The 27,886-nt window shown below is 36.3% G+C and overlaps 2 protein-coding genes across 6 annotated transcripts in view; one reads left to right on the forward strand and one right to left on the reverse strand.

The window, feature by feature from the left end:
• The window catches only part of ARL13B (ADP ribosylation factor like GTPase 13B), a 75,088-nt gene that overhangs the window by 23,843 nt on the left and 23,359 nt on the right, over positions 1 to 27,886 (forward strand). For all 5 annotated transcript variants that reach the window (XM_032277203.1, XM_032277202.1, XM_032277205.1 and 2 more), the window contains one exon: positions 2,727 to 2,976. In XM_032277203.1, the coding sequence (XP_032133094.1) occupies positions 2,727 to 2,976 (250 nt within the window). The remainder of the gene's footprint in view (positions 1 to 2,726; positions 2,977 to 27,886) is intronic.
• Positions 13,515 to 27,616, reverse strand: STX19 (syntaxin 19). The gene is made up of 2 exons (XM_032277208.1): positions 27,340 to 27,616; positions 13,515 to 14,428 (listed from the first exon to the last, which is right to left on the reverse strand). The coding sequence occupies exon 2, from the start codon at positions 14,413 to 14,415 to the stop codon at positions 13,531 to 13,533; it is 885 nt and encodes a 294-aa protein (XP_032133099.1). The 5' UTR covers positions 14,416 to 14,428; positions 27,340 to 27,616; the 3' UTR covers positions 13,515 to 13,530.

Below are 27,886 nucleotides of genomic sequence, written 5' to 3' on the forward strand. Positions count from 1 at the left end.
TAAATATATAGAAGGACAAGAGAAAGGATGGATGTATGGGACAGCAGCTTCAGTTATCTCAGTGGTTTGGTGCTGTAGTATTGAGCCCTATATGCTTTGTGCTGAGTGCTAAGGATACAAAGACATGGGCCCATGTATTGAGACAGTATAGGCTATTGTGAAGATCCGCAGAAGACAGAGTATTATGTTAGAGGTAAAGGTGATAGTAGAAGTAGGAGGAATCGTCAGAGAAGGATTTATGGGAAAGCTGTACCTGAACATTTAAATTGTGAAACACAAATGCTGAATTTGTGAACATTAAAATGTGAAACACAAATAGAAGGTGTTCCATGTATCAAAAGAAACAGGCTTTGGAAGTCCTGAAGACCTTCGCCTCTGCCTACCATGTAACCTTGAAAAAAATTTCTTCATCTGAATTGGTTCACTGGGCATATTGCCATCATTTCATCTGTGCTTACATTGTTCCCTCTGCCTAAAATATAGTTCTTCCTTCTCTGTTACAATTATGTAGCTTTTATGTGTTCACTTACAATGAAGTCTTCATTCCAAGATTTTATTTCTTCTCTGAAAGCCTTTCTAGACCATAACTCGCCCCTCCTTCTTTTCACCTTCCTTCCCTTGAATTCCTATACACTATTGTCTCTAGATTATTTTGTTTAAAGAACATAACACATTCTGTGTTATTTCTGTTAATATTCTCCTTCTCTGTATTACATTGTACTTTGAGGACAGCAGTAATATCTAATTCATCTTTGCACCCTTGATGCCTAACAGAGTCCTGGTACCAAGGAGGTGTTCGATGCATGTTAGTTCCCTTACACCTATTTCAGCATAGCTGATTTGTTTTCACTAATGATTTCCTGGGATTCCTCTCTATTCATACTGAAAGACAGCTGCCTGTTTTATTCACACAAACTAGTTCTGGTTAGGCTTAGATCACATTTTTAAATGTAATCCTGTTTCTGGGAAATCATGCTGCTTATATGTCTAACTTTACCTTTTTCTCTTTCTAGATAATGAAAGTATTAGCAAAAGTATGATTTGTAGTGGCTCTTAAGTTTCTCAGGTGCTGTGTAAACTTCACTAAGGTGCTTACCAGAAATTGGTGTGTTGTAAGCTTGCTTCTCAGTCACACATAAGTCTAGCGAATGTGTTTCAAATGAATCTTTTAATAGCAAATGTTTTGCTAAATGTGGGAATAAGACCCTCTAAACACCAGTGGTGTTCAATAGAACTTTCTGCCATGATAGAAATGTTCCATATTGGCTCTGTCCATTAGGGTGGACCTCTAGCCACATGTGGCTTTTTTTTTCAACTCTAGGTGTTACCCAGGCTGGTCTCAAATTCCTGATCTTAGGCAATCCTTTTGCCTCTGCCTCTCAAAGTGCTGAGATTACAGGCCTGGGCCACTGTACCAGCCACCACATATGGCTTTTGAAAACTTGAAATGTAACTGATGCAACAGAGAAAATGAATTTTTAATTTAATTTCAGTTTATTTAAATTTAAAAAGTTTCATGTGGCTTGTGGCTATTGTTTTGATCATGCAAGTCTGAACAGTGTCCTGTGGGATAATATTTATAGTGAATTCCAGTGATGAAGAAAGAATGGAAGAGACAAACATGAAGCTTGAACTCTTCTCTACAGCCATGAATCAGCAGGTTCCATTAATATTTCATGAGTTCTTTCTTTTCTATTCCTTTATTTTCATGCCTCTCTGAAAAGAGGCTATCACTATCACTTCGGTTAGTCTAGAGACTTTTGCAAGATTAATCTTAATAAAACACTATTTCAGTCACCTTAATTATATCATTGGTCTGCCAGATATTTTCAGTGGCTCCTTGTTCTCTATCTTCAGAACGCTCTTCTGTTTGCATTCATAATCTTAAGGGTTTGCTGCAGGCACAATGTTCAATTTCTTCATATTCCATTACATTGCCATTACCCTTCCTCTTCTGCCTGTTCTACACAGCTTTAAGGCCTAAATTCCATCTCTCCTATGACGTCCTTTATGATCCTCAGGTATCTTAAATCTCTTAACTGTCATCATCACTCCTTGGAAGTTCATATACATCCTGTACCTTCTTTGTGTTTTCATAGATAGAAAGCCAAAAAAATTCAATTATGTATTTACTGGAACATCTAAAATATGTTTCTATAGAAAGAATGAAATCAACTTTTTGTTGCAAGCTGCCCTTAAAGGTCTCTTTATTGCAAATATAGCTTTAATTTGGCTAATTAAAAAAAAGAGTGGTCTTATTATTTATAGCTTCTCTCAGTCTTCTAAGCTCCTCTATTCTCTAAGTGTTCATGGTTTTCTTTATAACTCCACAGATGTTGTAACAGCCCCTGTGGATGCCTATGGTATTGAAAGGTTGACATTTTTCTTGTTTGTAACTTGGACAGTAAATAGCCATAAAGGCAAGACTTTATTCATTTATTAATTCAACAGATGCTTATTAAGTACTGATTACATGCTAGGTGCAGGTGTTATATCAGGGGAAAAAAAATTCCTATCAGCATGGAGTAAAATTTGTAGTTTGATATTCTGGACTGTTCCCAAATCAGTATGCTTTAATATAATATTTATTGTGTAAGTGAATACTAAATATTCCACTTGGTGCTAAAATAAGACAAATAACACTCTGTGTCATTTTAGTTGAAAAATTAACATTACCAATTAAAGTCTAAAGTTTTTTTTTTTTTTTTTTGTATAATTTTAAACAGAATGCCCTGAAGATATAGGTCCTACTGTTGGATTTTCAAAAATTAACCTTAGACAAGGAAAGTTTGAAGTCACCATCTTTGACTTGGGAGGTGGAAAAAGAATTCGGGGAATCTGGAAGAATTACTTCGCTGAATCCTTTGGGGTAATATTTGTGGTGGATTCAAGTGATGAAGAGAGAATGGAAGAGACAAAAGATGCTATGTCAGAAGTGCTAAGACATCCTAGGATATCGGGAAAGCCTATATTGGTGTAAGTAATGTTAGTGTCACTGTAAAGGTAGGGACAGTTGCATTGCCACTAAAGAGATTTACATGTTACAAACTATTGAATAAGCTAAAATAGTCATGGTTTAGTATACTAAAATGTATGTAATTAACTGGGAGTTGTTAATTTACTGAGGCCTTGTTATAATGCTGTCTGTAGGGAAAAAGGGCTACGGCGAATTCTTAGATATTCAAATATAAACTCATTGTTTTATGTGATAGTTTCCTTTCTGTCGAATTTTTTATTTTGAAATACTCCATTAACAAGGTTCTAAAGTATCTTTTAATTTTTTTCCTCTTTTAATAACTTGTATTTGGCTTTTGTCCTTTTTTTCTTGAAGAATATTCTTGTTTGAGACTTACGTAAATGGTTTATTTTTCTAATACTACATTGATTTCTCAGTTTTCACTTCTACATTTCCATGTTGGACATGTGATTGTTATCAAATTAAACATACACTTATATGATTTCATCCATATGGGTGAACATTTTTAAAAAACTAAATGACAAAAAACTTCTGCATTACCAGCCCTTATAACATTTATGCATAGTAAACAGTAGATGGTGCTATAACTGTGAGGCATAGCAAACTGAGCTTGGAATAAACTGCCTTTGCCTTCTTGTTTCTTTTCCCTTGTTCTTGTGGTTCATTATTAAGGATTTAAAAAAAATCAACCTATCATGTGGTTAGATGAAAAATTGTAGAGTTTCTTACTGGTCTTCAGTAGTAAATGAACACTTTTAAATGAGACAGTTTGGAATCTCTAAAGTTAAAACAGTATTACATCGTTTGCTGGTAAAGTTTATATTTTTAAATTTTAACTAATTAGAGAAGTTATTTGATTTGTATGAGCAGTTCTCACGTTTATTGAATCTGAAGGGAAACTTGTAACAGAAATATGTATGAAGAGAGAACTTTGCTGAACCCCATAGACTAAATTGGTGTTTACAAATATTTAAGCAGGGAATCAGTAATTTCTAAAGTAAAAAAACATTAGTGATGGTTATTTGTAAAACAATATTTAGTACTTTAAAAAAAACTAGTCATTTGCTTTTTTTCATTTACTGTTTTATGGATTTGTTCATTAATACATGCATTAATTCAACAAATATTTATTTGAGCATCCACTATTTGCCAAGCATTGCTGGGGTTGGGGATGTGTTTGGGAATAAAAATAACAAAAATCCACCTTAGACCTCAGCAGCTTATATTCTAGGCAGTGAGATATACGCTAAATATAATTAACGAGTTTATATTAGATGATAAGTGTATTGAAAACAACGAAACAAGTAAAAGAAAATCAGAAAGCCTGTGGTGGTAGTGATGAAAAGGGCACGTTGCTCTTATAATTAGGATAATCCTAATAGGCCTTATTGAGAAGCTGCCATTTGAAGTGAGAGAGTCAGTCACGCACATATCTGTGGAAATGCCTCAAAGTAGGGGTAGACAGTTGTTAAGTGACTACACTGATTACTGAGTAATCAAATAACTATCAGCAAAATACCTGCTTTCAATTCTGTCACCTATCTCAGCTAGTGAATTTCCTGAATAGAAAAGAAAATATACAACTACTGTGACTGCTTCACCCTCGTAAACTAAACTCATAGCTAGTGAGAACTCACAAAGATAAAAGAATTATGGACAGTCTAATAAGTTTATGAAATATAGAATGGTTTGCCATTTGACCAGCTTTTCTCATGGGAGTTTTATAATCATAGAATTTTATTACCAAAGGCAAACTGCTTTTTGGAAGAAACGTGATTTGAAAATATACAAAACGTATACAAAAGTACACACTCTTGATAAATTTCAAAGATATAGGGAAAGGATTTTTTTTGTGTATGTTTTTATTGATATTTAATAGTTGTACATATTTGGAAAAGGATGTTTAAAAAAAATGATTGACTTACCATCCAGAACCAGCCTCTGTTAGCATTTTGATGAATTTCTATGCGTGTATTCATGAGGCATGTAATGCATACAGTATTTATGTAATAGCTAAAATTTTAGATCTCACTCTTTTTTTTAATATGTTTCAAAACACCTCTCCACTGTCTGCCCAAGCCCCATATTTGAAAGTTCTCCTGTTTACTTTTTGCTCTCTGACCTGCAATTAATTTCCCTTATTTATATTACTGTCTTAATATTGTTTGAACCTCTTCACTGCTCCTTCTTCCCTTTAGTGTTACCTCCCTTCAGTTCCTCTTCACAAATCCCCTGTGTTGCGGGTCGGAACAGTCCCTTAAGCAGCCTCGAACTGCCAGTCTTGCCCGCCCTCCAAGTTCTCCTCTACATTGCCAGCAGTTCTTTTCTTTATTTGATATTTTTCAAATTACAAAAGTGGTACATGCTTGTTATAACCACTGAAACAATGCAAGAATATGTAAAGAATATGAGACTACTTTTAAAAATACAGTTTTGATAATTTTACTATTTCTTTGCTTAAAGTCCTTCAAGTTCCCCTCATAGCTCCATGCCGATAAGAAATTCTTTTTTTTTTTTTTTAAACTAACATAACCCCTGCAACTAGAATAATGCCTTGCATAGAACAGGTCTGATGCTGACAGATCTGCTGTATAATAAGTAGGAAAGGCTGGTGCTCACGCCTGTAATCCCAGCACTTTCGGAGACTGAGGCGGGTGGATCATGGGGTCAGGAGATTGAGACCATCCTGGCCAACATGGTGAAACACCGTCTCTACTGAAAATACAAAAATTAGCTGGGCATGATGACGTGAGCCCGTAGTCCCACCCACTCGGGAGGCTGAAGCACAAGAATTGCTTGAACCCAGGAGGCAGAGGTTGTAGTGAGCTGAGATTGTGCCACTGCACTCCAGCCTGCCATTGCTAAAGAAATTAAATAAATAAAAATAAGTAGGAAAGATGTTCCGCGGAACTGTGCTAAGCTCAGTGCTGGGGATAGGAGTTGTGGAAAAGTAGCAGGAGAGTGACAGTGCTCTTTGTTTCACACAGCTTCCAAATACATTTACAGCATCTAATTTCTTCTGCTCGCCCCTCTTGTGAGCCTAAACTAGTTGAGGCAATGTGCAACGCCTCTTAGAAGTCATTTTAATGCTGGGATAACTTTCTTCTCCTACCCCCAATAACAAGCAAACAGAAAACAACAGAGCTCTGAAAAGGTTCACTCATTTAATAGAAGGAAATAAACCTAAAGATTAAGAATCTTTTCTGTATCACAAAATTACAAATTGATAGAGCCAGAATTTTTTATTTGTGGGAAGTAGAGTGGATGACCACAGGAGCAGGTTGTGACAATCTGTAGTTCTTCTCTACTTGCTCCTACACACAAGGCTGACAGCATGTGTGATTGCAAACAATGCCTTGACCAGTGTCTCAGTCTTTTCTCACGAAAAAAAGGGGTTTAGTTGGACTTACAGTTCCACATAGCTGGGGAGTACTCAGAATCATGGCAAGAGGCAAAAGACACTTCTTACATGGCAGTGGCAAGAGAAAATAAGAAAGATGCAAAAGCAGGAACCCCTGATAAAACCATCAGATCTTGTGAGACTTACTACCATGAGAACAGCATGGGGGAAACTACCCCCATGATTCAGATTGTCTGCCACCAGGCTCCTCCCACAATACAGAATTAGGCGAGTACAATTCAAGATGAGATTTGGGTGGGGACACAGAGGTAAAACCGTATCAGTCAGATTTTACTTGATGTCACAGACGGGAGGTTTTTCTTGAAAAGTCAGAATCTGAATGTGGTTGGGTTTCTTTGTTTTATTACCTTAGAAGTTCTTTTTGGCAATTATATAGCATTTATTAATCAGCATAATATTTTAATTAAAATCTTCTGAAATAAGTGGTGAAAGTTGAAAACCCGTTAGTTTAGGGAGAAGACAGTCTAGAACCTGGATTCTAAGAACTACTGTGAATTTGTTGATAACCCCGACAGGTCACTGTACTTCGTTGGGCTTAGTTAAATGCTGCTTCTATAATAAAAGTAGCTGTAAAATACCCTGATCCTTTGTATTCAGCTGTGTAGAGTGGCATGAACCAGAACCAATTTCAATAAAAAGGTAAAAATGATTTGCATTCCTTTTAAAGAGAGTAAAAATAAATGCCATGTAAACGTATGCTTTGCAATCATGTTAACCTGGAAAGTCCTTTTTCTGTCACCTCAGCTATTTAGAAATTAACTTTAGTCTGTACTGTAGGGTATGAATTATGTTACCCACTCTTGCCTACTCCCCACCTCCCTTAACTGTTTAGAGCTTAATTGATGTAGCTGGCCCTTGAGATATTTTTAAAAAATACAAACAAAAAAACTTTCAAACTAGGTAGTCTTGACAAAGAAGGCATTTCCAAGAAAAGAGTAAACAGTTTTCGCAACTGTATAAATAGCACTCAAAGCAGCAGTAATCCCAAATTTTAAGCTGAACATCCAGTATAGAAATTTTCCATTAATAGTTGATTACCTGAGGAATAAACTGAGCTGCGACGTATTTTAAACAGCTTAATCTATTGAAATTTTCAGCAGTCCAGCGTTACACTGATGTCATAAGAAGGCACATGCTCTTTCTACACCCCATCTCACTAGTACCTATGGAGTCTTAAAAGTTGGCCTCAGAGAGATTATAAATTACCCCTTCTTTTTATAGTTGAATCTCCTAATACTTTTAACCAGAGTAATCCTGGAGACGCACAGGCTAAAATTTTCTTTTAGGATAATAACAGTTCTACTTGTGTTAGCACTCTTAAACTATCGGAAGGTGCCACTTTCTTGTTACACACTGCTGCTTTTCTGTGGAGTTACATGAACTAACTTAACTTTTGGCCAGTCCTCACAAATTGATTGATGACAACAAAAGTTATATATATGTATATTTGAGAGAGAGAGAGAGAGAGGAGAGAGAGAGAGAGAAGAGAAAGAGCTTCATTCGGGGAAGACAACAGATAGCTCTGATTTGATCTTACTGGAGTTTCTTGCTACTCTGGACACACTGTCTCTGGGGTAGTCCTGTTCCTCAAGGGCAGTAAAAATAAATTAGATAGATAGCTAGGTAGATAAATAAATACTTCTTGACCCAGGGTCTTTGCACCATGAATGCCCTCTCAAGGCCCTCTGAAATCATACACACAATTCCAAATGTATGTGCTTTTTTCATGTGAGCAGATTCTAAAGAAGTTTACGATTAAAAAGGTGAAAAACCCTGTCAATGAGTTTCCATATTAGGAGTGACAATAACCAGACTTTAACTACTAATTTTTCAACATGGGATATTTTTTTGGTTCCAACCTTTTTATGCTTATTTGACTCACCTTCCTTCTAGGTAGTATTACAGCAGAATGTTCATTTGCAAGTTTCTTTTAGTCATATTCCTCATTGTAAGTGTCAGGAGAAGTTAAATAGGTTATGGTTATCCTATTATGGTTATCAGAAATTGACTCAAACATACTTTTATGACATTAGACATTTAAATAATAAAAGGAGAATCTGAGTCCTGCTTTAGAATGCTGGAGATCCATCAGTATGGAATTACCGTCTGCCTGTGTCACATAATCAGTTGATCCTTAGATAGAGTGAGATAGAGTGGTGAGTCCCTTGTTGACTAATTTCACCCTCTGAAGCCCCTACTTATTGAATTTATAAGGCCCATTGGCTTAAGATTTCTCTCCTTTCAGTGGAGCCTTACCACTCTGTCATCTTCATTAATGTTATTTACTTATACTGTTGACTCATCTCCAGACGTCCTTATTGAATGATTCCTTTTGTCTCTTAATGACATTCAGCTTCATAACAGCTGTTGTTGACAGTAAAGTTCCTCAGCTGATTGTTTTTGCAGGTAATTTAAGCCCTGGGAGCCTGCAGAAGTTCCCATCCCTGCCTCCTCTATCACTTCAATCTAGTTAAAAACAAAATAACACAGAAAATAACTCTTTGACAGTGTTACTAGGCAGCAAGATGTTGTCCATGAACCACCCGCATCAGCATCAGCCTAGACCTTCAAAATTTTTGAGGGTGAGACCAGAAATACTTTGGAGATTTTCCCCCCACATGTTCTCCAGATCATTCTGATTCATAGCAAAAACTGAGAACTACTAGTATAGGAGATAGTGTAAGTCAGAAAGGCCTTGGGTAGTTTACTTCATCTTTCTAAGCTTTTATGTCTGCAGTTGTAAATAGGAATTATAATACCTGTCTTGTTATGTGAATTCCAAATAATGCGTTTAAATCCTCTCAAGCCTCTAGTGCAGCATTTCACTAGTGTTCTGTAAATGTGATGGTGCATATGAATATTGTTACTGTTGATAATACACTGTGTCCAGGTGTAGATGAATTAGGAGAACCAGTTTCAAAGTATTTCATCTTGTGAATTGAAGCTCTGTGAAGCTTGTAATTACAGAAAATGGCACAGTTTAGTAGTTACGAAGATGAGCTTTAGTGCTCATAGTCATTTTTATTTTTATTATTCCATACTTCCAATGTTGCAATATTGTGCCTTCACCTCTTTTAAGATTTTTTTCCCCTTAAGGTTATTATTTTAAGAAAAAATATCTACTTTTAATGCCAAATAAGTGTGTAAATAAAATATACAAAATTCTCACAACTAATTAGCATGTTATCTTTTTTGTTTAGGTTAGGGTGATTCTAATTGGTTTGGAAACGGAACAATGAAAATGGTTTCTGATACATTATTTCCTGACTTTTTTTGTGCTCAAGTCTTGCTTTAAAAGCACTATATGCAAATATAAAATGCTAAAATAAAATATTTTACAAATTCATCTGGATGTAGTTATACTGAGGAATATTAAATAGTACTCAATATTATCAGTTTTCATGATAAACAGTTTAGGAGCAATTATAAACAAGTATCACTAAGGCTGTAGAAAAAATTTTAGAAGGAACAGCAGGCAGATGTCTATTACTACTCAGCTGTGGAGTTTTATCATCTTTTAAGTTTATCTTTTTTTAATAATGTTTCTTAATCATTTGAAGCTGAGGTATGTGAAACATCTTTTTCTCTAGCAGTGCTTGATAATTGACACAATAGAAAGCTCTTCAATTTTGTGATGTTTTAGAAATTAAAAATTATTTTGTAGTGTTTATGAAATACATATTTTACATATAAAATTCAGTCATTTTAAATACTCCCAAGCTCTCTTGACATATTTTCCTTCATTGTACCTATGTGGAAAAGCCACCGTCTTGGTTAGACTGAGTTATCTACACATTATGTGCCAGCACCCAAATGCCAAACATGATAGATGAGTAACACCTGACGGATGGCTGGCCTCACATTAAAGTGGTGATAACTGCGTGGTTATCTTCATATCTTTCGTAGAATGTTTGTTGTTCTCTCAAAATGGCAGTTTCCCTCCTTGTCCTCTCTCTGTTCTCCCTTAACCTCACTGTGCTTCCAGTTTTTGCCTGAGTTCTTTAAGGAAATAGTTGAGTAAATTTACTCAACTGTGTGCTTTTATTCCTAAACCCCACCTTTTCTTCTATAGTACGAAAGAAGGATTTCTCTTCCTACCCAGTCCAGCTTCTCCATTTCTGCTTCAGATTCCACCTCTTTCTGCTCTTGCATAGTATCCTCCCCTTTCTTATGTGAGGAGTTTCTCTCTCTGGATTGTTCTTGTCAACAGAATGTGCTTTTCTGTTTCTTGCCTGGAAGTATAGTAGAATCCTTTCACTCTACATGTCTCTCTAGCTATTGACTACTTTTTATAGTACCTTATTCAAACTGGAAAGAATTGCCTGTAGTGGCTGCTCTGTTTCCTCATGTCATGTTCTTTCCTCAGCAGACTGCATTTGTTCTTCTGTTATAATTCCTTGAAACTGCTCTTCTTGGAGTCAGTAATTGTCTTCGTGCTGCCAAATCTATTGCTATTTTACTGCTCTTCTTTTACCTAAAGTTGACTGTCTCTTTAGATTTTTCCTTTAAACTCTCCTTTTGCATTGTCTTTCCTCATACATCATTGACAGTTTCTGTTAGTTTCTTTTATTAACTCCTCTTCTGCTTTGAGTCTAAATTTTGAAATACCCCAGGCCCTTTTCTGGGCTTCCAGTTTTTTACATCCACATGCTTTTCTTTTTCTTTCTTTTTTTCTTTTTTTTTTTTTTGGAGACAGAGTTTCGCTCTTGTTACCCAGGCTGGAGTGCAATGGCGCGATCTCGGCTCACCTCAACCTCTGCCTCCTGGGTTCAGGCAATTCTCCTGCCTCAGCCTCCTGAGTAGCTGGGATTACAGGCACGCACCACCATGCCCAGCTAATGTTTTGTATTTTTAGTAGAGACGGGGTTTCACCATGTCGACCAGGATGGTCTCGATCTGTTGACCTCGTGATCCACCCACCTTGGCCTCCCAAAGTGCTGGGATTACAGGCTTGAGCCACCGCGCCCGGCCCACATGCTTTTCATACCACCTCACATACCATTTGTTTGCTCAAATGACCCAAATCTGTACTTTGAGTCCTGACATATCTCAAGAGCTCCTAGTGATAGAGCTAATATCCTAAAAGCCTCCACTTGGACATTTTATAGGCATTTCAGATTCTCTTGACCAAAATAACATCTTTGATTTCCTTCTCACGGCCAATTCTGAAACCTTCATCTATGTCTTTTCTCGTCTCAGTACGTCACGTCATCATCTAATCAGTATTCTGTAATTCTACTTTTTAAATCTATCAGAAGTGAATCTAATTTTTTCCCCATCACTACTATATAGTATGTAGTAAGAGACTGGTTAAGAGCTGGTTCTGGAGCCAGACTGCCTGGGTTCATATCCCAGGTCACCATGTGCAGTTTCTGTGACCTGGAACAGGTTAATTTTGTTGCACTTCAGTATTCATATTGGCAAAATTGTAATAATAGTGTCTACTTCATACTTCATCCACTCTGAAATTACTGGAGCAATGACTAGGACACTGCAAGTACTTTATTCATCTTTAGTGTTACTATTCCTGCTCCATTATCCTAGTGCAGGCCTCCATCTTTGCTTCCTGCTGCACTAACCATCTACTGTAATTTTGTTTCCTATACCTCTGTGCTGTCTTTACTCACCTCTCCCAAATCCATTCTAACCCATTCTTCATACAGTAGACAGAATGATCTTTTTCAAGTGTAAATTATGTAATATTACTATCAGGTCTAGAACAATCTGAGAGCATTGTGTTGATTACATTGCGTAAACTTCAGACTTCTTTCCCTGGCTTACAAAACCTTAAATCTAGCCTTTGCTGACCTTTCTTAACCTCATCTCGTATCTCACTGCCTTTTTCCAACTATGCCCTAGCTGGATTGTTATTTTCTTTGCACAGAGTAAGTCATACCCTCCTTAGGGTCTTTGTACTATTTGTTTCCTGTGCTGGGAATATATCCTCCCTTGTACTCACTCAGATCTTCACTTAAATGTCACATTTCAGAAAGGTCTTCATTGACTACCCAACCTAAAGACACACCCCTTGACAGTCTGTCTCTACCTCATCTCATTGCCCTTTCATTTTAAGCCTCTGCTCGGAACTTAACACTATCTTTGTATTTGTTACCTGGTTTCTCCACTAGAATGTGAGTTGCAAAATTCCGTCTCTGTGCTGTGTGAATTTAGACTGTATCCCTAACTCATAGTATAGGATAGCATTATCATAAAGTCATGGCAAAATATTTAAGAATGCAGTTGCCTTTAATTTGATTTTATCTGCCAATTTGTAATACATTGCCCTGTATGGACCCAAGTTCAAGAAAGCAGTGCCTTAACTCACCTTCTTATTCCTTAAGCTGTATTCAGCTCCAGTAACTAGATTCTTCAAGTACATGGTCGAGTTTTCCCTGATCTGTCAAGCATTGAGTTAACTTACCATCTGAGGATAAAAAATTTGATAAAGGGCCAAGGGCAGGAGCTCATGCCTGTAATTCCAACACTTTGGGAGGCTGAGGGGGAGCAGATTACTGGAGATCAGGAGCTCGAGACCAGGCTGGCCAACATGGCAAAACCTGTTCTCTACTAAGAATACAAAAATTAGCCGAGTATGGTGGTTCACGCCTGTAATCCCAGCAATTCGGGAGGCGGAGGCATGAGAATTGCGCTTGATCCTGGGAGGTGGAGGTTGCAGTGAGCCAGGATCACACCACAGCACTCCAAAAAGAGAAAAGATTTGATAAAGGTTCTAGTTTGGTTTAGATTTGTTGTAGCATGATTCTTAACTATCAAAATATTCTCAAATCAGCCAAATGGATTGCCTAGGTACTACTTAACAGATGAGAAAAACGGGTAATATAGAGCTTGATACCTGACCAGAAAATTAAGATTTTTCAGCTCATTTTCAGTAGTTAACTTGTAAGTTGACAGTAACCATATTGTTTTACTTTAATTAAATAAATGTGTGTTTTGTGTAAGTAGCTACAGAAGTTTCTGTGATTTTATTGGGTTAGGGTTAAAGGGGAGAATTGTGACTTAGCAGTAATGAAAGGCATGTGGATGGATCTCTGAGATGAAGAAAAACAGTACAGGACACTGAAATATGAGATATCTTTTACCCTAATGCTGGAAAAATTTTAAAGTAGCTTCTTTATTTTGAGCTACAGCATGGACAGCACCAACAACACAGTACCCTGCAAGGATTTCTTTTTTTGTATTTTACAGCTAGTCCAAATTTCTCTTTAGTATTGTTAACATACTCCTTTGTATCATTCACTGTCATTTCAATATTGTTGATGCTCTCTCCTTGTTCCTCTACTAAAAGAGAGATCTGAATGAAAAGATCCCTTAAATCCTTTATTTGGTTCTCTAAATTAACAAGTTCTTTGTGTCTCTGTTCAATCTCTGAAAGTTGTGCTTTAGTGATACTGATTTCTGTAAGTAAGCTTTCATTAAAAACTTCCCATTTTCCTTGATGAAGCATATCATTTACTTCTTCTTCAGTCGTGTCTTTTCCAGCAACTTCAAGCTGACGGAAAATAAATGTCTTGCACTTCTCTTGCTTTGCTGCTATTGTGTCATTGTATATAAACATAGTTTGCTGAAAATGGCGGAACATTGCAGCGTGCTGAAATTTCAGTATCCTTGTGACCACTGATGATGGACCATTTTCACCCTCTGACTTTTTAACTTCTTTAACTAAATCATTCAAACTTCTGTTGATGTATTCTGCTTGGATTTTTATCTCTTTTGTAATGGTAGACTCTCTCTTAAGTAGACTAAACCTTCTCATTGAAGCCACCAGACTTTTCTGTTGCTGCCCAAATTTTTGAACATTGTCTGTCAAATTGTTAATACTTTCCTGTAGTTTTTGAATTTCATGTAGGTGTCTCTCAGCTACAGGCTCTCTTTCATAAATAACAGCTTGCTGCAGAAATACCCCTTGTTCCTCTGTTTCTGCGGTTGATTCACGACTGTCTCTAGAGAGTTCAATTTCCTTTGTTCTCTGCTTTAGTTCTTGAAGTCGGTCTTTCATCTTCCCTTTCCTCCTAAGAAGCAAAAATGATTGTATTGAACAAGTAGAAATTTGGTATTTTTACCCAGGAGCAGTTGACTTCACATAACTGTCTATATCCCAGCAAAAAGTCTAGTTTTCTCAAATGAGGTTATTAGAAAAATCAACAAGAGGTTCCTCATAAAAACCATTTAAATAGGGAAGGTGGTATAAAATAATTTATAAGTTACTTTGCATATGAGTGCCATTTAGTTGTGTGAAATAGCTGTGAAAGCAGTGATGCAGACACAGTTGCTCAAAAATAAGTTCTTTAGTGTCACGATACTGTCTGCCATAGGATAGGTTTTTTTTTAAATGAAGAATGCTTTTGACTATACCTTCAACTTAAAGGATTAATCTTCAGATGCCAAAAGTGCCCTTCTTACTAAAGATACTGTTTCCAGTTAATTTGGCCAATGTAATTTTAAAAAATACTCATTTTGCTAAATAAGCATCATTCAGTTAAAACCACTATAGTGACAGTACAGATTTTATGTGAGAACTTTAAGCTATATGGATAATGTTGAACTTAAGTTTTCTGAAGCATCCGAATAAACATATTATTTGGCGTAGTGTTTTCTTTTGTTTTTTTACCTATTGCATATATATGAAAACACTGGTTTGATTACACTGATTTCTCATTCTTAGCATTCTTTTGCAAAGATATCCAGACTGTCTTAGAACAAAATTATATCACTTTGTATTAGGTGATACTTTTATAAATATGAGAATATATTTATATAAAATCTTATTTTGGGAGTAATATTGACACTTTTCACATCCTGTGTTGATAGTTATCCATAATAATCAAATTGATGTGCATAATTTATATTTAATGATAAAAATAATATGTAATGACATACATTTATATAAAATGAATGGAATAAAAAGCAGTTAATAAAATACAATTTTCATAGAGTATCTTGATTTTAGAAATATCTTTCATGACGTTTTGAAGATAAGAGGCTGCTTGGGAGGATAAATAGCTAATTGGACCATATATAATATTAATATAACCTGGAAAATACAAGGTCTCTAAATGTCATGCTGTTACGCCGTAGGACTCAGTGTTTGATGTGTTTATGGAAATACTTTCATTAATCTGGATGTTGTCATAGAAGGCATACTTAGCAAATGTGTAGATGCTACAAAATTTGAAGGGATCTTTAGTGTGTTGAAGTACAGGGTAAGGATTCAAAGATTAAAATAGTGTGGAACTTCATACCAAAAATAAAATATTTATAGATGTAAAATATTTCATTTATTTCTAATTATAAGAAAAATATCTTCATATCTACAGAGTAGAAGACCCTTGGGTTCACAATAGTGTCTATGAAAGTATTGGAGATTTTAATTAAGCTCTTTTTTTTTTTTTGAGAAGGAGTTTGGTTCTGTTGCCCAGGCTAGAGTGCAATGGTTCGACCTGGGCTCACTGTACTTTCCGCCTCTCTGGTTCAAGTGATTCTCCTGCCTCAGCCTCCTGAGTGGCTGGGATTACAGGCACCTGCCACCATGCCTGGCTAATTTTTGTATTTTTAGTAGACATGGGGTTTCACCATATTGTCCAGGCTGGTCTTGAACTCCTGACCTCAAGTGATCTGCCCACCTCAGCCTCCCAAAGTGCTGGGATTACAGGTGTGAGCCACTGCTCCCAGCCTAATAAGCTTTCTATCAGAACTATCAGAATAGTCATTATGCTTTTATAAATAATAGTGTGATGTCTGGATAAACTAAACTCTGCCAAGTCTATGCTATTCCGAGCAAATTGCTGGGGTGAGGGGGACTGTGTGAACTTCTGAGCATATTTTGAGATGGAAATTCATAAATTAGGAATCAACAAACTAGCCTGGAAAGGATGAGAATGGAAAACCATACCAAATGGATACTCATTGAAATAAAGGGTAATATTTGTCGTGTAAAAGAGAAGATGTAGGACGTGTATACAGCTATCTTCTAAAACACGAAGGTCTGTATATACAAGTGGGATTAGACTTACTTGGCATAACTCCAAAGGGCAGTGGGTAGAAATTACATGGAAAGAGGTTTGATTCAATGTAAAGAAGACTTTTTAAACAAGTATTGCTGCCGCAAGATGAAATGATTTGCTTCCTGAGGTGTTGAATTTGCCATCACTGGAGATTTTCAAGATGTTCTCTAATGATGACTCCAGGCATCATTCAGGCATGTTACAGAAATGATGCCTGTTTTGGGTAAAAGGTTAAACCAATGTCCTGGTAATATTCCTTTGGTTTTGAAAGACTGGCATTTTGTGAAATAATCATTGAAATCTACTATATGTAAAGTTCTTAATGCTGTGTAGTATATATTTAACAATCCCTGTCCTTGAGGAATTTACAATTTAGGGAGGGAAGGACAATGTACAATTTAAAAGACAAATGAGATAATTTTACTTTTTGATACAACAACCAGGCAGTGTCTCTCTAAGCAGATATTCAAGCTGTGAGACTCAATGTTGAGAAGCCAGGCAGATGAAGAGCCAAGGGAGTGTATTCTACGTGTAGGAGTTGGGGTGCCAAGTCAGTGAATGAGACAGATATGTTTTAGGAACAGAGTTATTGCATAAGAACAAAGTGAATGTAGATAGAAAGGAATGAGAGGAGTAACGTGGGAGTAATGAAGTCAGAAAGGTAGGCATGGACCAGATCATAAAGGGCCAAAGTAAGGAGTTTAGATTTTATTCCAGGTGCAATAGAAGACAGTTGAAAGATAAATAGGATATTGACATGATTTATTTATATGTATATTTTTATATATAATTTAAAAAAAAATTAAGCTGAAACAGGATCTCCCTATGTTGTCCAGGCTGGTCTTGAACTCCTGGGCTTAAGCCATCTGCCCGCCTTGTCCTTCCAGAGTGCTAAGATTACAGGCATGAGCCACCAGGCCTGGCTCTGATTTATGTTTTTAAAAGATGTTGTTGCTTTCTATATAGAGAATAGTTTTTTGCGGAGGGAGTGGGAGTAGTTCACAGAAGAGACTTTAATGATAGAGATGAAGTAAATGAGAACCATCAGTATATATTTTTGGAACTAGAAGCAATAGCACTGGATGGTTTTAACCCATCAGTACTTAACACAATCATTTCTTGAAACACTTTGAAGGAACATATTTCTCCTGCTTTTTTTCTCTTACCTTTTTGGCTCTTCCTTTATCACTATTTTCTTTTTTCTGGCCACTCCTTGTCTCCCCCACCTGTAAATATTGGAATAATTTAGGCTTAGTCTTATTTTTATCTGTCATCAATTTTCAGTCTTATGGCATTAAATCCTGTTCACTAGCTGATGACCCAAATTTGTATCTCCAGTCTAAGTTGCTGATAAAAAACTACTTGCCTGACAGCTGCATTTGAATGCCTCTGTCCAAAATGAGCTCATAATCTTCCTGTGAATCCATAAACTGCCCCGTCTCTTTTCTGGCAACTCCATCTTTTCAGTTGCTCAGACCAGAGACTCAGAAGTCTTTTTTTTTTTTTTTTTAAAAAAAGACGGGGTTTCACCATGTTGGCCAGGCTGGTTGCAAACTCGTGACATCAGGTGATCTACCTGCTTTGGCCTCCCTGAGTGCTGGGATTGCAGGTGTAAGCCACCTGCCTGGCTGGAAGTAATTCTCGACTTTTTTTTTTCTGTACTTCGTATGCAAACATAACAAATCTTGTCAACGTCTCTTTCACAGTGTATTTGGATCTCGCCACCTCCTACCACCTCCTTGGTTCAGGTCCCTGTTAGTTTTTTTTCTGGATTGTTGCGGTAGTCTCCTAAGTGTTCTCCTTGGTTCCTTTCTGCAGCAGCCACCCCCATCCTGCCCCCACCACAAACCTTAGCTCTTCTATTAACAGCATTCACAGTTAAAATGTAGGTCACATCATGTCATTCCGGTGCCTAAAATCCTTCTTTGGCATTATCTTCCAGAGGAAAAACTAGAGCCCTCAGAGCGCCGCTGTGAGTTCACCCCTCCTGTTAGCCCTCCGACCTCATCCACAGCTCTCCCTTCCTCTGCTTCAGTCTCACTGTCCTTGTGGTTCTCACACAAATCCAGCACCATCTGGCCTGAGGGCCTTGCCACTTGAAGTGTTCATTCCCATATGGTACATGACGTATTTTCCCAGCCCAGTCCTTACTGAAATGCTACTCTCTCAGTAAGGATGTTCTTGGTCACGCTATCGAGGACTGTACTGTTTCTTCACTCTCCAACCCTTCCCAGCTTTATTTTTCTTTGCATTTTTCACTACTTAACATACCATGTATTTTACTTAATTGTATTAACTTACTGTCTACTTTCTCCTCCCAGTATTAACTCCGTGAGATCAAGGGTCTTTATTCATTCCAGTACCTCATAGACTTAATATAGGGAGGAGGAAGTAGACGGTCTTTATTCTTTCTCAGCACCTTGATGAATCTCATGTTTACTTGAGTGTTTATGTTGAAATCTTGATATTTTATATTCACTGGAGCCCTTAATATGTGCCAGGCACTGTTCTAATTGTGTTGTATGTTTTTATAAAAACAAGTATTATCATGATCTCTATTTTGTAGATAATGAAATTAAGATCTTAGCTTTAGTAATTGAACCATGTGGTCAGCTAGTGGTAGAGTTGGGATTGAGATTCTGGCAGTCTAGATTGAAGGACTTAACTCTTTACTATAGCAGAGTATGTGTTACTATAGTATAGCCTGCGAGACCATAGTAACTTTACTACAGTATAGCATAGTTTTACTAGAGGAAGCTTCTTCAGTGGTGGTAGAGAGATCTTCTAGGGTAAGTTCTGAAAAGAGGCAATTAGGTCAGTTAAGTGGTTGGGAAAAGAGCCAGATCACAAGGGAGAAATCTGTTTTTGTCAGGAAAAGGTGTTTTATAGATACTAAAAGTTTATTCAGAAACATACACCATATTTATTGTCATGTAGCTATATTGCTGAGCATTTTAAGTACTGGTGGGAAACATTTAAGAGCCAGTTTTTGTTACTGAAATGCACTTAGAGCATTCTACTATTTTACATATTTTAAATATATAATTCAAAGAGCTGATCATCTTTTGTTTTTGCCACTGATTTGCCGTAGTCAAGGTGAAAAAGTTTAGTCAGTGCAGTTTATACAAATAAGGGACTTCTAAGCTGGAAAGAGATTCCATACCCCCTCCCTCTGCATGCTTTTATTGTCTGTATTCTACTGCAAGGAACCGTTTCTCTAGCTTGAGTAGAGCTAACCAAAGCTAGTGTGTGTGTGTGTTTTTTTTTAGATCCAAGGAAAAAAATAAGCTAGTAATGATACTAAACCTGGAACATTTATGAAAGGAAGATTAGTCAGGAGGAATATTAGAAGGCAATATACAAAGAATTGCCAATTTTAGGTGTTAAAAAAGTTGTTTTTGTCTTTTTTGTTTAATATTGTAAATTTTATATATATAAGAGAGAGAGAGAGAGAGAGACAGACAGACAGGGTCTTGCTCTGTCACCCAGGCTGGAGTGCAGAGTGTCACAATCTCGGCTCACTGCAATCTCCACCTCCTGGGTTCAAAGCGATTCTCCCCGCCTCAGCCTCCCGAATGTCTGAGATTACAGGTGCCCATCACCATGCCCAGCTAATTTTTGTATTTTTATTAGAGATAAGAGTTTCACTGTGTTGGCCAGGCTGGTCTTAAGCTCCTGACCTCAAATAATCTGCCCACCTTAGCCTCCCAAAGTGCTGGGATTACAGGCATGACCCCCCATGCCCGGCCAAATATTATATAAAATATTTGATGATTGTGCTGGTACAGATACTTAAAGACACATAAAACCATTGGGAAGTAATTGGGAAAACCTTTTACCATGTGGCAACTTTATGAAAGCAGGATTATCACTCATGATTTATTATATACATCCGATAAGAACTAGTCTTCCCTTTAGCATAAAGAAAATTTGATGTGAAAGTAAGTTGGTTTAAGAATTTATCTTGTATAGCTTCTTAGTGTTCATTTTTGGTTTAGTGGTATTTATGACTTCTATAAGCTCTGGTATTACCATATTGATGTTTAAAATAAATTCTTCCCCAAAGTGTTGAAGATACCCTGTTGCATTTAATATAGCCATAAACTTTTTAAAAATGCTATTTTTCCCTCAAATTAATAATACATTTGCACAGGTTAATAAGTGAAATCATGTCCAGCCTTATAAAGATATATGTTTGACCTATATTTGCCTGCCCTACCGTATCCCCTTTTGAATTCACCATTCCTCAAAGGCAATCATAAAGGGAGTCATTTTCAGTTCCTTAACTATATGTTGCTTTGAAACTCCTATTTCTAGGTAATTTGCATGTGTAGGTATTTTTGCTTTTTCAGTTTTATTTAATTTTGTTTGAGACAAGAGTTTCGGTCTTGTCACCCAGGTTGGAGTGCAGTGCTGCGACCTCAGCTCACTGCAATCTCCTCCTGGGTTCAAGCGATTCTCCTGCCTCAGCCTCCCAAGTAGCTGGGATTACAAGCACTTGCCACCACACTCAGCTGATTTTTGTATTTTTAATAGAGACAGGGTTTTACCATGTTGGCTAGGCTGGTCTCGAACTCCTGACCTCAAGTGATTCCCCCACTTCAGCCTCTCAAAGTGCTGGGATTACAGGCGTGAGCCACTGTGCCTGGTGGCTTTTTTGGTTTCAGTTGTTATATTGAATTTCTTCTATGGAAGATGTGGATTTAATTCTTCCCTCAGCTTCCTCATCTTAATACAGTTAAATCACAAATTTTGGTTAATCAATATTTTGTCTTTACATTATTATGACTACTCAACTGTTATTTATATCTGAGTCACTTAAGGTACTATGGCTATATCTCCTTTGTCAAATAATTTTTAAAATTATTTTTTAGTTTTTTTCAATGGGTATAGAAAATGAATATATTTAAGAAAACTTTTTATTGACATATTTATACATATATAGAAAGTGCCTAGAACATAAATGTATAGTATGATGATTTTTGACAAAGTTAATACATCCATGTAACTACCACATAGATCAAGAAATGTATAACATTTAATTTTTTTAAAAAAAGTTATTAATTCCAATACTGTATTGGAAGTTCTAGCCAGAGCAGTCAGGCAAGAAAAAGAAATAAAGGGTATTCAGTTAGTGAAGGAGGAAGTCAAATTGTCTCTATTTGCAGACGACATGATTGTATATTTAGAAGACCCCATCGTCTCAGCCCCAAATCTCCTAAAACTGATAAGCAACTTCAGCAAAGCCTCAGGATACAAAATCAATGTGCAGAAATCACAAGCATTCCTATATACCAGTAAAAGACTAAAAGAGAGCCAAATCAAGAATGAATTGGCCATTCACAATTGTAGCCATTCACAATTGCTACAAAGAGAATAAAATACCAGGAATACAAGTAACAAAGGATGTAAATAACTGCCTCAAGGAGAACTAGGAACCACTGCTTAAGGAATTAAAAGAGGACACAAACAGATGGAAAAACATTCCATGCTCATGGTTAGGAATAATCAATATTGTGAAAACGACCATACTGTCCAAAGTTATTTACAGATTCAGTGCTATCCCCATCAAGCTACCAATGACCTTCTTCACAGACCTGGAAAAAACCACCTTAAACTTCATGTGGAAATAAAAGAGAGCCCACATAGCCAAGACAGCCCTAAGCAAAAAGAACAAAGCTGGAGGCATCACACTACCTGATTTCAAACTATACTCCAAGGCTACGGTAATCAAAACAGCATAGTACTGGTACCAAAACAGAGATATGACCAATGGAACAGAACAGAGGCCTCAGTTTAAGGAGATTTTGGTCTAGAGGGAAATTTATAGCAATAAATGCCCACATGAGAAGCAAGGAAAGATTGAAAATTGACACTCTATTGTCAAAATTGAAAGAGCTAGAGGAGCAAGATTAAAAAAAAAAAAAAATCAAAAGCTAGCAGAAGATAAGAAATAACTAAGATCAGAGCAGAACTGAAGGAGATAGAGACACAGAAAACCTTCAGAAAATCAATAAATCCAGGAGCTGGTTTTTTGAAAAGATCAACAAAATAGACAGCTAGCCAGATTAATAGGAAAGAGAGAAGAATCAAATAGATGCAATAAAAAACGATAAAGGGGATATCACCACAGATTACACAGAAATACAAACTACCATCAGAGATTACTACAAATAACTCTGTGTACATAAACCGGTTAACATGGAAGAAATGGGTAAATTCCTGGACATTTGCACCCTCCCAGTCCTAAATCAGGAAGAAGTTGAAACCCTGAATAGACCAATAACAAGGGCTGAAGTTGAGGCAGCAATTAATCGCCTACCAACCAAAAAAAGCCCAGGTCCAGATGGGTTCACAGCTGAATTCTACCAGACATACAAAGAGGAGCTGGTACCACTCCTTCTGAAACTATTCCAAACAATCCAAAAAGGGGGAGTCCTTCCCAAATCATTTTATGAGACCAACATCATCCTGATACCAAAACACAGCAGAGACTCAACAAAAAAAGAAAACTTCAGGCCAATATTCATGTTGAACATAGATGCAAAAATCTTCAATAAAATTCTGGCCAACTGATTGCAACAGCACATCAAAAAGCTTATCCATCATGATCAAGTAGGCTTTATCCTGAGGATGCAAGGCTGGTTCAACATACACAAGTCTATAAATGTAATTCACCACACAAACAGAACCAAAGACAAAAACCACGTGATTATCTCAATAGATGCAGAGAAGGCCTTTGACAATGCTCCACAGCCCTTTATGCTAAAAGCTCTCAATAAACTAGGTATCAATGGAACGTATCTCAAAATAACAAAAGCTATTTATGACAAACCCACAGCTAATTTCATACTAAATGGGCAAAAACTGGAAGCATTCCCTTTGAAATCTGGCACTAGACAAGGATGCCCTCTCTCACTACTCCTATTCAATACAGTATGGCCGCAGCAGTCAGGCAAGAAAAAAGAAATAAAGGGAATTCAGTTAGGAAAGGAGGAAGTCAAATTGTCTCTATTTGCAGGTGACATGATTGTATATTTAGAAGCCACATTTTCTTTATCCAGTCTACCACTGATGGACATTTGGGTTGGTTCCAAGTCTTTGCTATTGTAAATAGTACCGCCGTAAACATAGGTGTGCATGGGCCTTTATAATAGAATGATTTATAATCTTTTGGGATTGCTGGGTCAAATAGTATTGCTATTTCTTGCTCCTTGAGGAATTGCCACACTGTCTTACGGAATGGTTGAACAAATTTACCCTCCCGCCAACAGTATAAAAGCATTCCTGTTTCTCCACATCCCCTCCAGCATCTGTTGTCTCCTGATTTTTTAATGATTACCATTCTAACTGGTGTGAGATTATTAATCTTAACAAATATATGAGCCAAAAACAAGAAAATATTCTCCTTTTTTTTAGATCTCTATACATTACTGATATTAAAGGCAAAACATGGAAATAGAATCAGGCTTCCTTTCAGTGTTATATATCATGACGTGCATATTATGTAAATGATACTAAAGCGAGCTATAAAGTTTACACTGTGCTTGTCTTGTTTATGGATTCTATATGCATGTATTTCTTTTTTTTTTTTTTTTTTTTTTTGAGACAGAGTTTCACTCATGTTACCCAGGCTGGAGTGCAATGGCGCGATCTCGGCTCACCGCAACCTCCACCTCCTGGGTTCAGGCAATTCTCCTGCCTCAGCCTCCTGAGTAGCTGGGATTACGGGCACGCACCACCATGCCCAGCTAATTTTTTGTATTTTTAGTAGAGACAGGGTTTCACCATATTGACCAGGATGGTCTCGATCACTTGACCTCGTGATCCACCCGCCTCGGCCTCCCAAAGTGCCGGGATTACAGGCGTGAGCCACCGCGCCCGGCGCATGTATTTCTTTCTTTCTTTTTTTTGAGACAAAGTCTCGCTCTTTTGCCAGGCACCAGGCTGGAATGCAGTGGTACGATCTCAGCTCATTGCAACCTCTGCATCCCGGGTTCAAGCAATTCTCCTGCCTCAGCCTCCTGAGTACCTGGGACTACAGGCACGTGCCACCATGCCTGGCTAGTGTTTGTATTTTAGTAGAGACGGGGTTTCACTATGTTGGCCAGGATGATCTGGATCACTTGACCTCATGATCCACCCGCCTCTGCCTTCCAAAGTGCTGGGATTACAGGCATGAGCCACTGCACCCAGTCCCTATGCCTGTATTTCTTTTGAACATTTGGAGAATATTTATATGAAAGATTCTTACATTATTAGGTTATTTCTAGTTTTGCAGGAGTAAATTCCTATGTTTGCTGTGGCCACTAACTGGTGGCCACTCTGTTGGAGATGGGCAAGTATATTTAGTGAAATTCTTCAGTGTAACTTGTATATTATACTGTATCAAGACACTAAGATCATTCTTGTATAACTCCCCAATGAGATAAATTATGGATACATTGAGGCTATTTTTTGTCACTACCTACACAATGTAGTTGCCCATTGTAACACAGCTAGTATAATATAGGCCTTATTTTTCTCTAGTGATTTTTGTAGGCTACGTGGATATCTCACTTCCTGCCATAATCCTGGGCAAGTCAACAGAGTTATTTCTGTCTTTGTATACAGATCATGTTGTATTATTCTTAGTTAACTGCTTCATCTGGGAAACTCAGTTTTAATTCCCTATAATGCAACAAACTGTAAACCTCAGCTTTAAGGTAAAGTATTTGCCCAGTGGGATTAGCTTTAATTATTGCTCTTCACTTTGGCTTCAAGTGTGTTTCCTCATCATCTCTGGCACCTGGAAACTTCCGTTTTTTACTCTAAAATTTAGTGATCTTGTTTTAAAATTTGTCTTTTTAAACTTATGGTTATATCAAATTCCGTATGTTTACTGGAAGAGGGAGTAGCTTCTGCAACTGTGCATTTTGACTGAAAGTCATAGTTGCTTATCTTGACAGAATTCACATAATTTAGAATGTTTCCCCAAATCCTTGTTCATCTGTGCAGAAATTTACTTACAATAGGTACTCAAATATGTTTACATGCTGTACATAAATTGCATTTTCAAGTATTTGCATACTCATAACTATATGTGTAACCAATTTAAATTATTGATCTTATATTTTTATCAATTAGAATATTAAGCAAAGTGAGACAAATAAGCATATTAGAATTTAAAACTTGGAAGGACAGGGTTCATATAAGCATGAAATACGAGGCTTATAGTTGTGAAGTCATTTAATTGCTTAGACTAGGTGAAATTGATGAGATTACTATTTTTTGTACTTTAAATTTATTTTCTTATGTTGGAAGAGTTATATACAAATATGAATCATCTTTTAGTATGTAACTTACAGCATTGCTATACAGTTTTGAATTTTATGAGCAAGAACTGTATCTGTGAGCTTAAACATGATATTTGAAAAAAGAACACTAACTCATAACACTAACGACTTTGTCAACTTGTTCTGGGAAATAGAAAAGTAAACTGGTACGACTCAGATAAAAGGTTCTCCACCCTATTACAGATACTGAAAATCCCTAGAAACAGAAATATGAGTAACAATTACCTAGTGCTTTAAGAAATATGCCATGGGATAGATACTTAATGTATGTATAGATTTTTTAAAAAGTAAGCCATTTCTTTTGATAGTTATTATAATGATTACACAAAACATTTCAAGACATATGACCAGTTTTTACCTAAGGGAAAATAAAATATTCTTTGCTTTTGTATGTGGAGTCAACTTGCAACATTTCTCTAGTGTAAGTGAAAGCAGAGGATCTTATTGTAATATTAACCTCTTTGGCTACTTAAATGAGGGCAAAATAGTAGTTTCAAAAGACTAAAAAAAATTACCAATTGTATATATTGCCTAATTTTGAATTATCTGACTGTTTTTGCAATGTACTTTAAGTGCTTTTTTCTACTTATTATTTAGTGTAAATAAGTTATTGAATTAACTTGTTTAACAATATGAAGGTCATTTTTGTTTAAATATAATACTTGTATAATTTTTGAACTTTTACTTCTGATTCAAGTAAGCTGTACATACATAAAATGATTTTTATATTACATTTAAAACCGTATAGCTATGAAAATAATATGCCCTAGCTATTATGTGGCCAATTCTCAAGTCCACCTTTAAAATATATGTAAAAGTAAGTCATTACTATTTTGATTTGAAATGGAATATTTGTTAAATTCTAACATGGTAACAAATATAACTTTGAAAGTATCTAACTTATCTACATATGTTGTGTTTAAATGATGATGATTTGAATTTTTCAAACTATCAATTCAATGTAACATTTATGTTAAATGATATAACTGAAGTATTTTTAATGTACAAGTTGAAATATTATAAAGGTTAGTGAGTACTTCGATATTTTATGGTAGTCCTTTGACACCAAGATTATTTTCTAATTTTTAAAATTTGGGAAGATTCCAGTAAACAACAGTGAAGCAATTAAGACCACTGTAGCAACTTATCTCAGATTTTTAAGGTTATACTTATGTGTAAAATTTGGATATAGGCTGCTTTTCAGAGTTACATATAGACGTGTTCTGTAAAGTGAGCACAGTAGTATGGTTAATTTATAGTCTGTCTATAAAAGAAGTTTCGATTTGTTTTTACATCTGACTTTCTAGTACTTCTAAAATGAGAACTTTTTAAGAGACTTAAAAGAGTTTTCTTTTCTCTAACATTGATTGTCATTATAGTAGCCTATTTTCAGGAGCTTTATACCCAAATCCCAGTCGGTGTGTCAGTAATATATGTGAACAAATCAGTCTAGTACCCCTTTCTAAATCTCAGCAAAACAAGTAACCCTCATTATAGGTTAAGCTATTTTTAAATGTCACAGTATAACCAGATTTCAGTCTATGGATATTTCATATTAAAAAGTGCAAAAAAAGAATCATTTACCTTTCTGTCTTGTTCCTTTTGTTGACTTTCCACCTGCGGTGTTGGAGTCCTGCCTTTGAGAGAAAATCTGAGTATCATCTCATGTAATGTTTTTGAATAAATTATCTAAATCTCTGTCTTACAGATCACAAGCTAATTTCTGTATAGTTTTCATCTTGTTAATTGAAAGCCAAATAATGAAGTCAAATAAGAGATAAAGTTGTACGTTTGCTGTTAATAGCAAGTGAAAATAGATTGCTTACTTCACACCTGGAGAATCCGGTTCTGCCTGTTAGACGCCTGTTCCTTAAAGGAAGGTTATTTTCATTGGAGCTAGTTGGTAACAGGAAGTCCTTGTTAAGGTGCCTACATTGAGTATTTGGCCCTGGCTCTGCAAATCTAGTCCTACATTATGTATGTAATATATTCCAAGAAAATGGATTTGTATTTAAACAAAGGTTACTTTCTTTTCTATAGTTATCAAAACTTGCTGAAAATATAGAATTAAATAGGAATGAAAAGAAGCTTAGTGGAAAGGCTTTTTATGTTCCATTTACTTTAAAGTGGT

Source organism: Sapajus apella, unplaced genomic scaffold (genome assembly GCF_009761245.1).
Source record: "Sapajus apella isolate SASKATOON/1434 unplaced genomic scaffold, GSC_monkey_1.0 scaffold8, whole genome shotgun sequence".
Taxonomy (NCBI): Eukaryota; Metazoa; Chordata; class Mammalia; order Primates; family Cebidae; genus Sapajus; species Sapajus apella.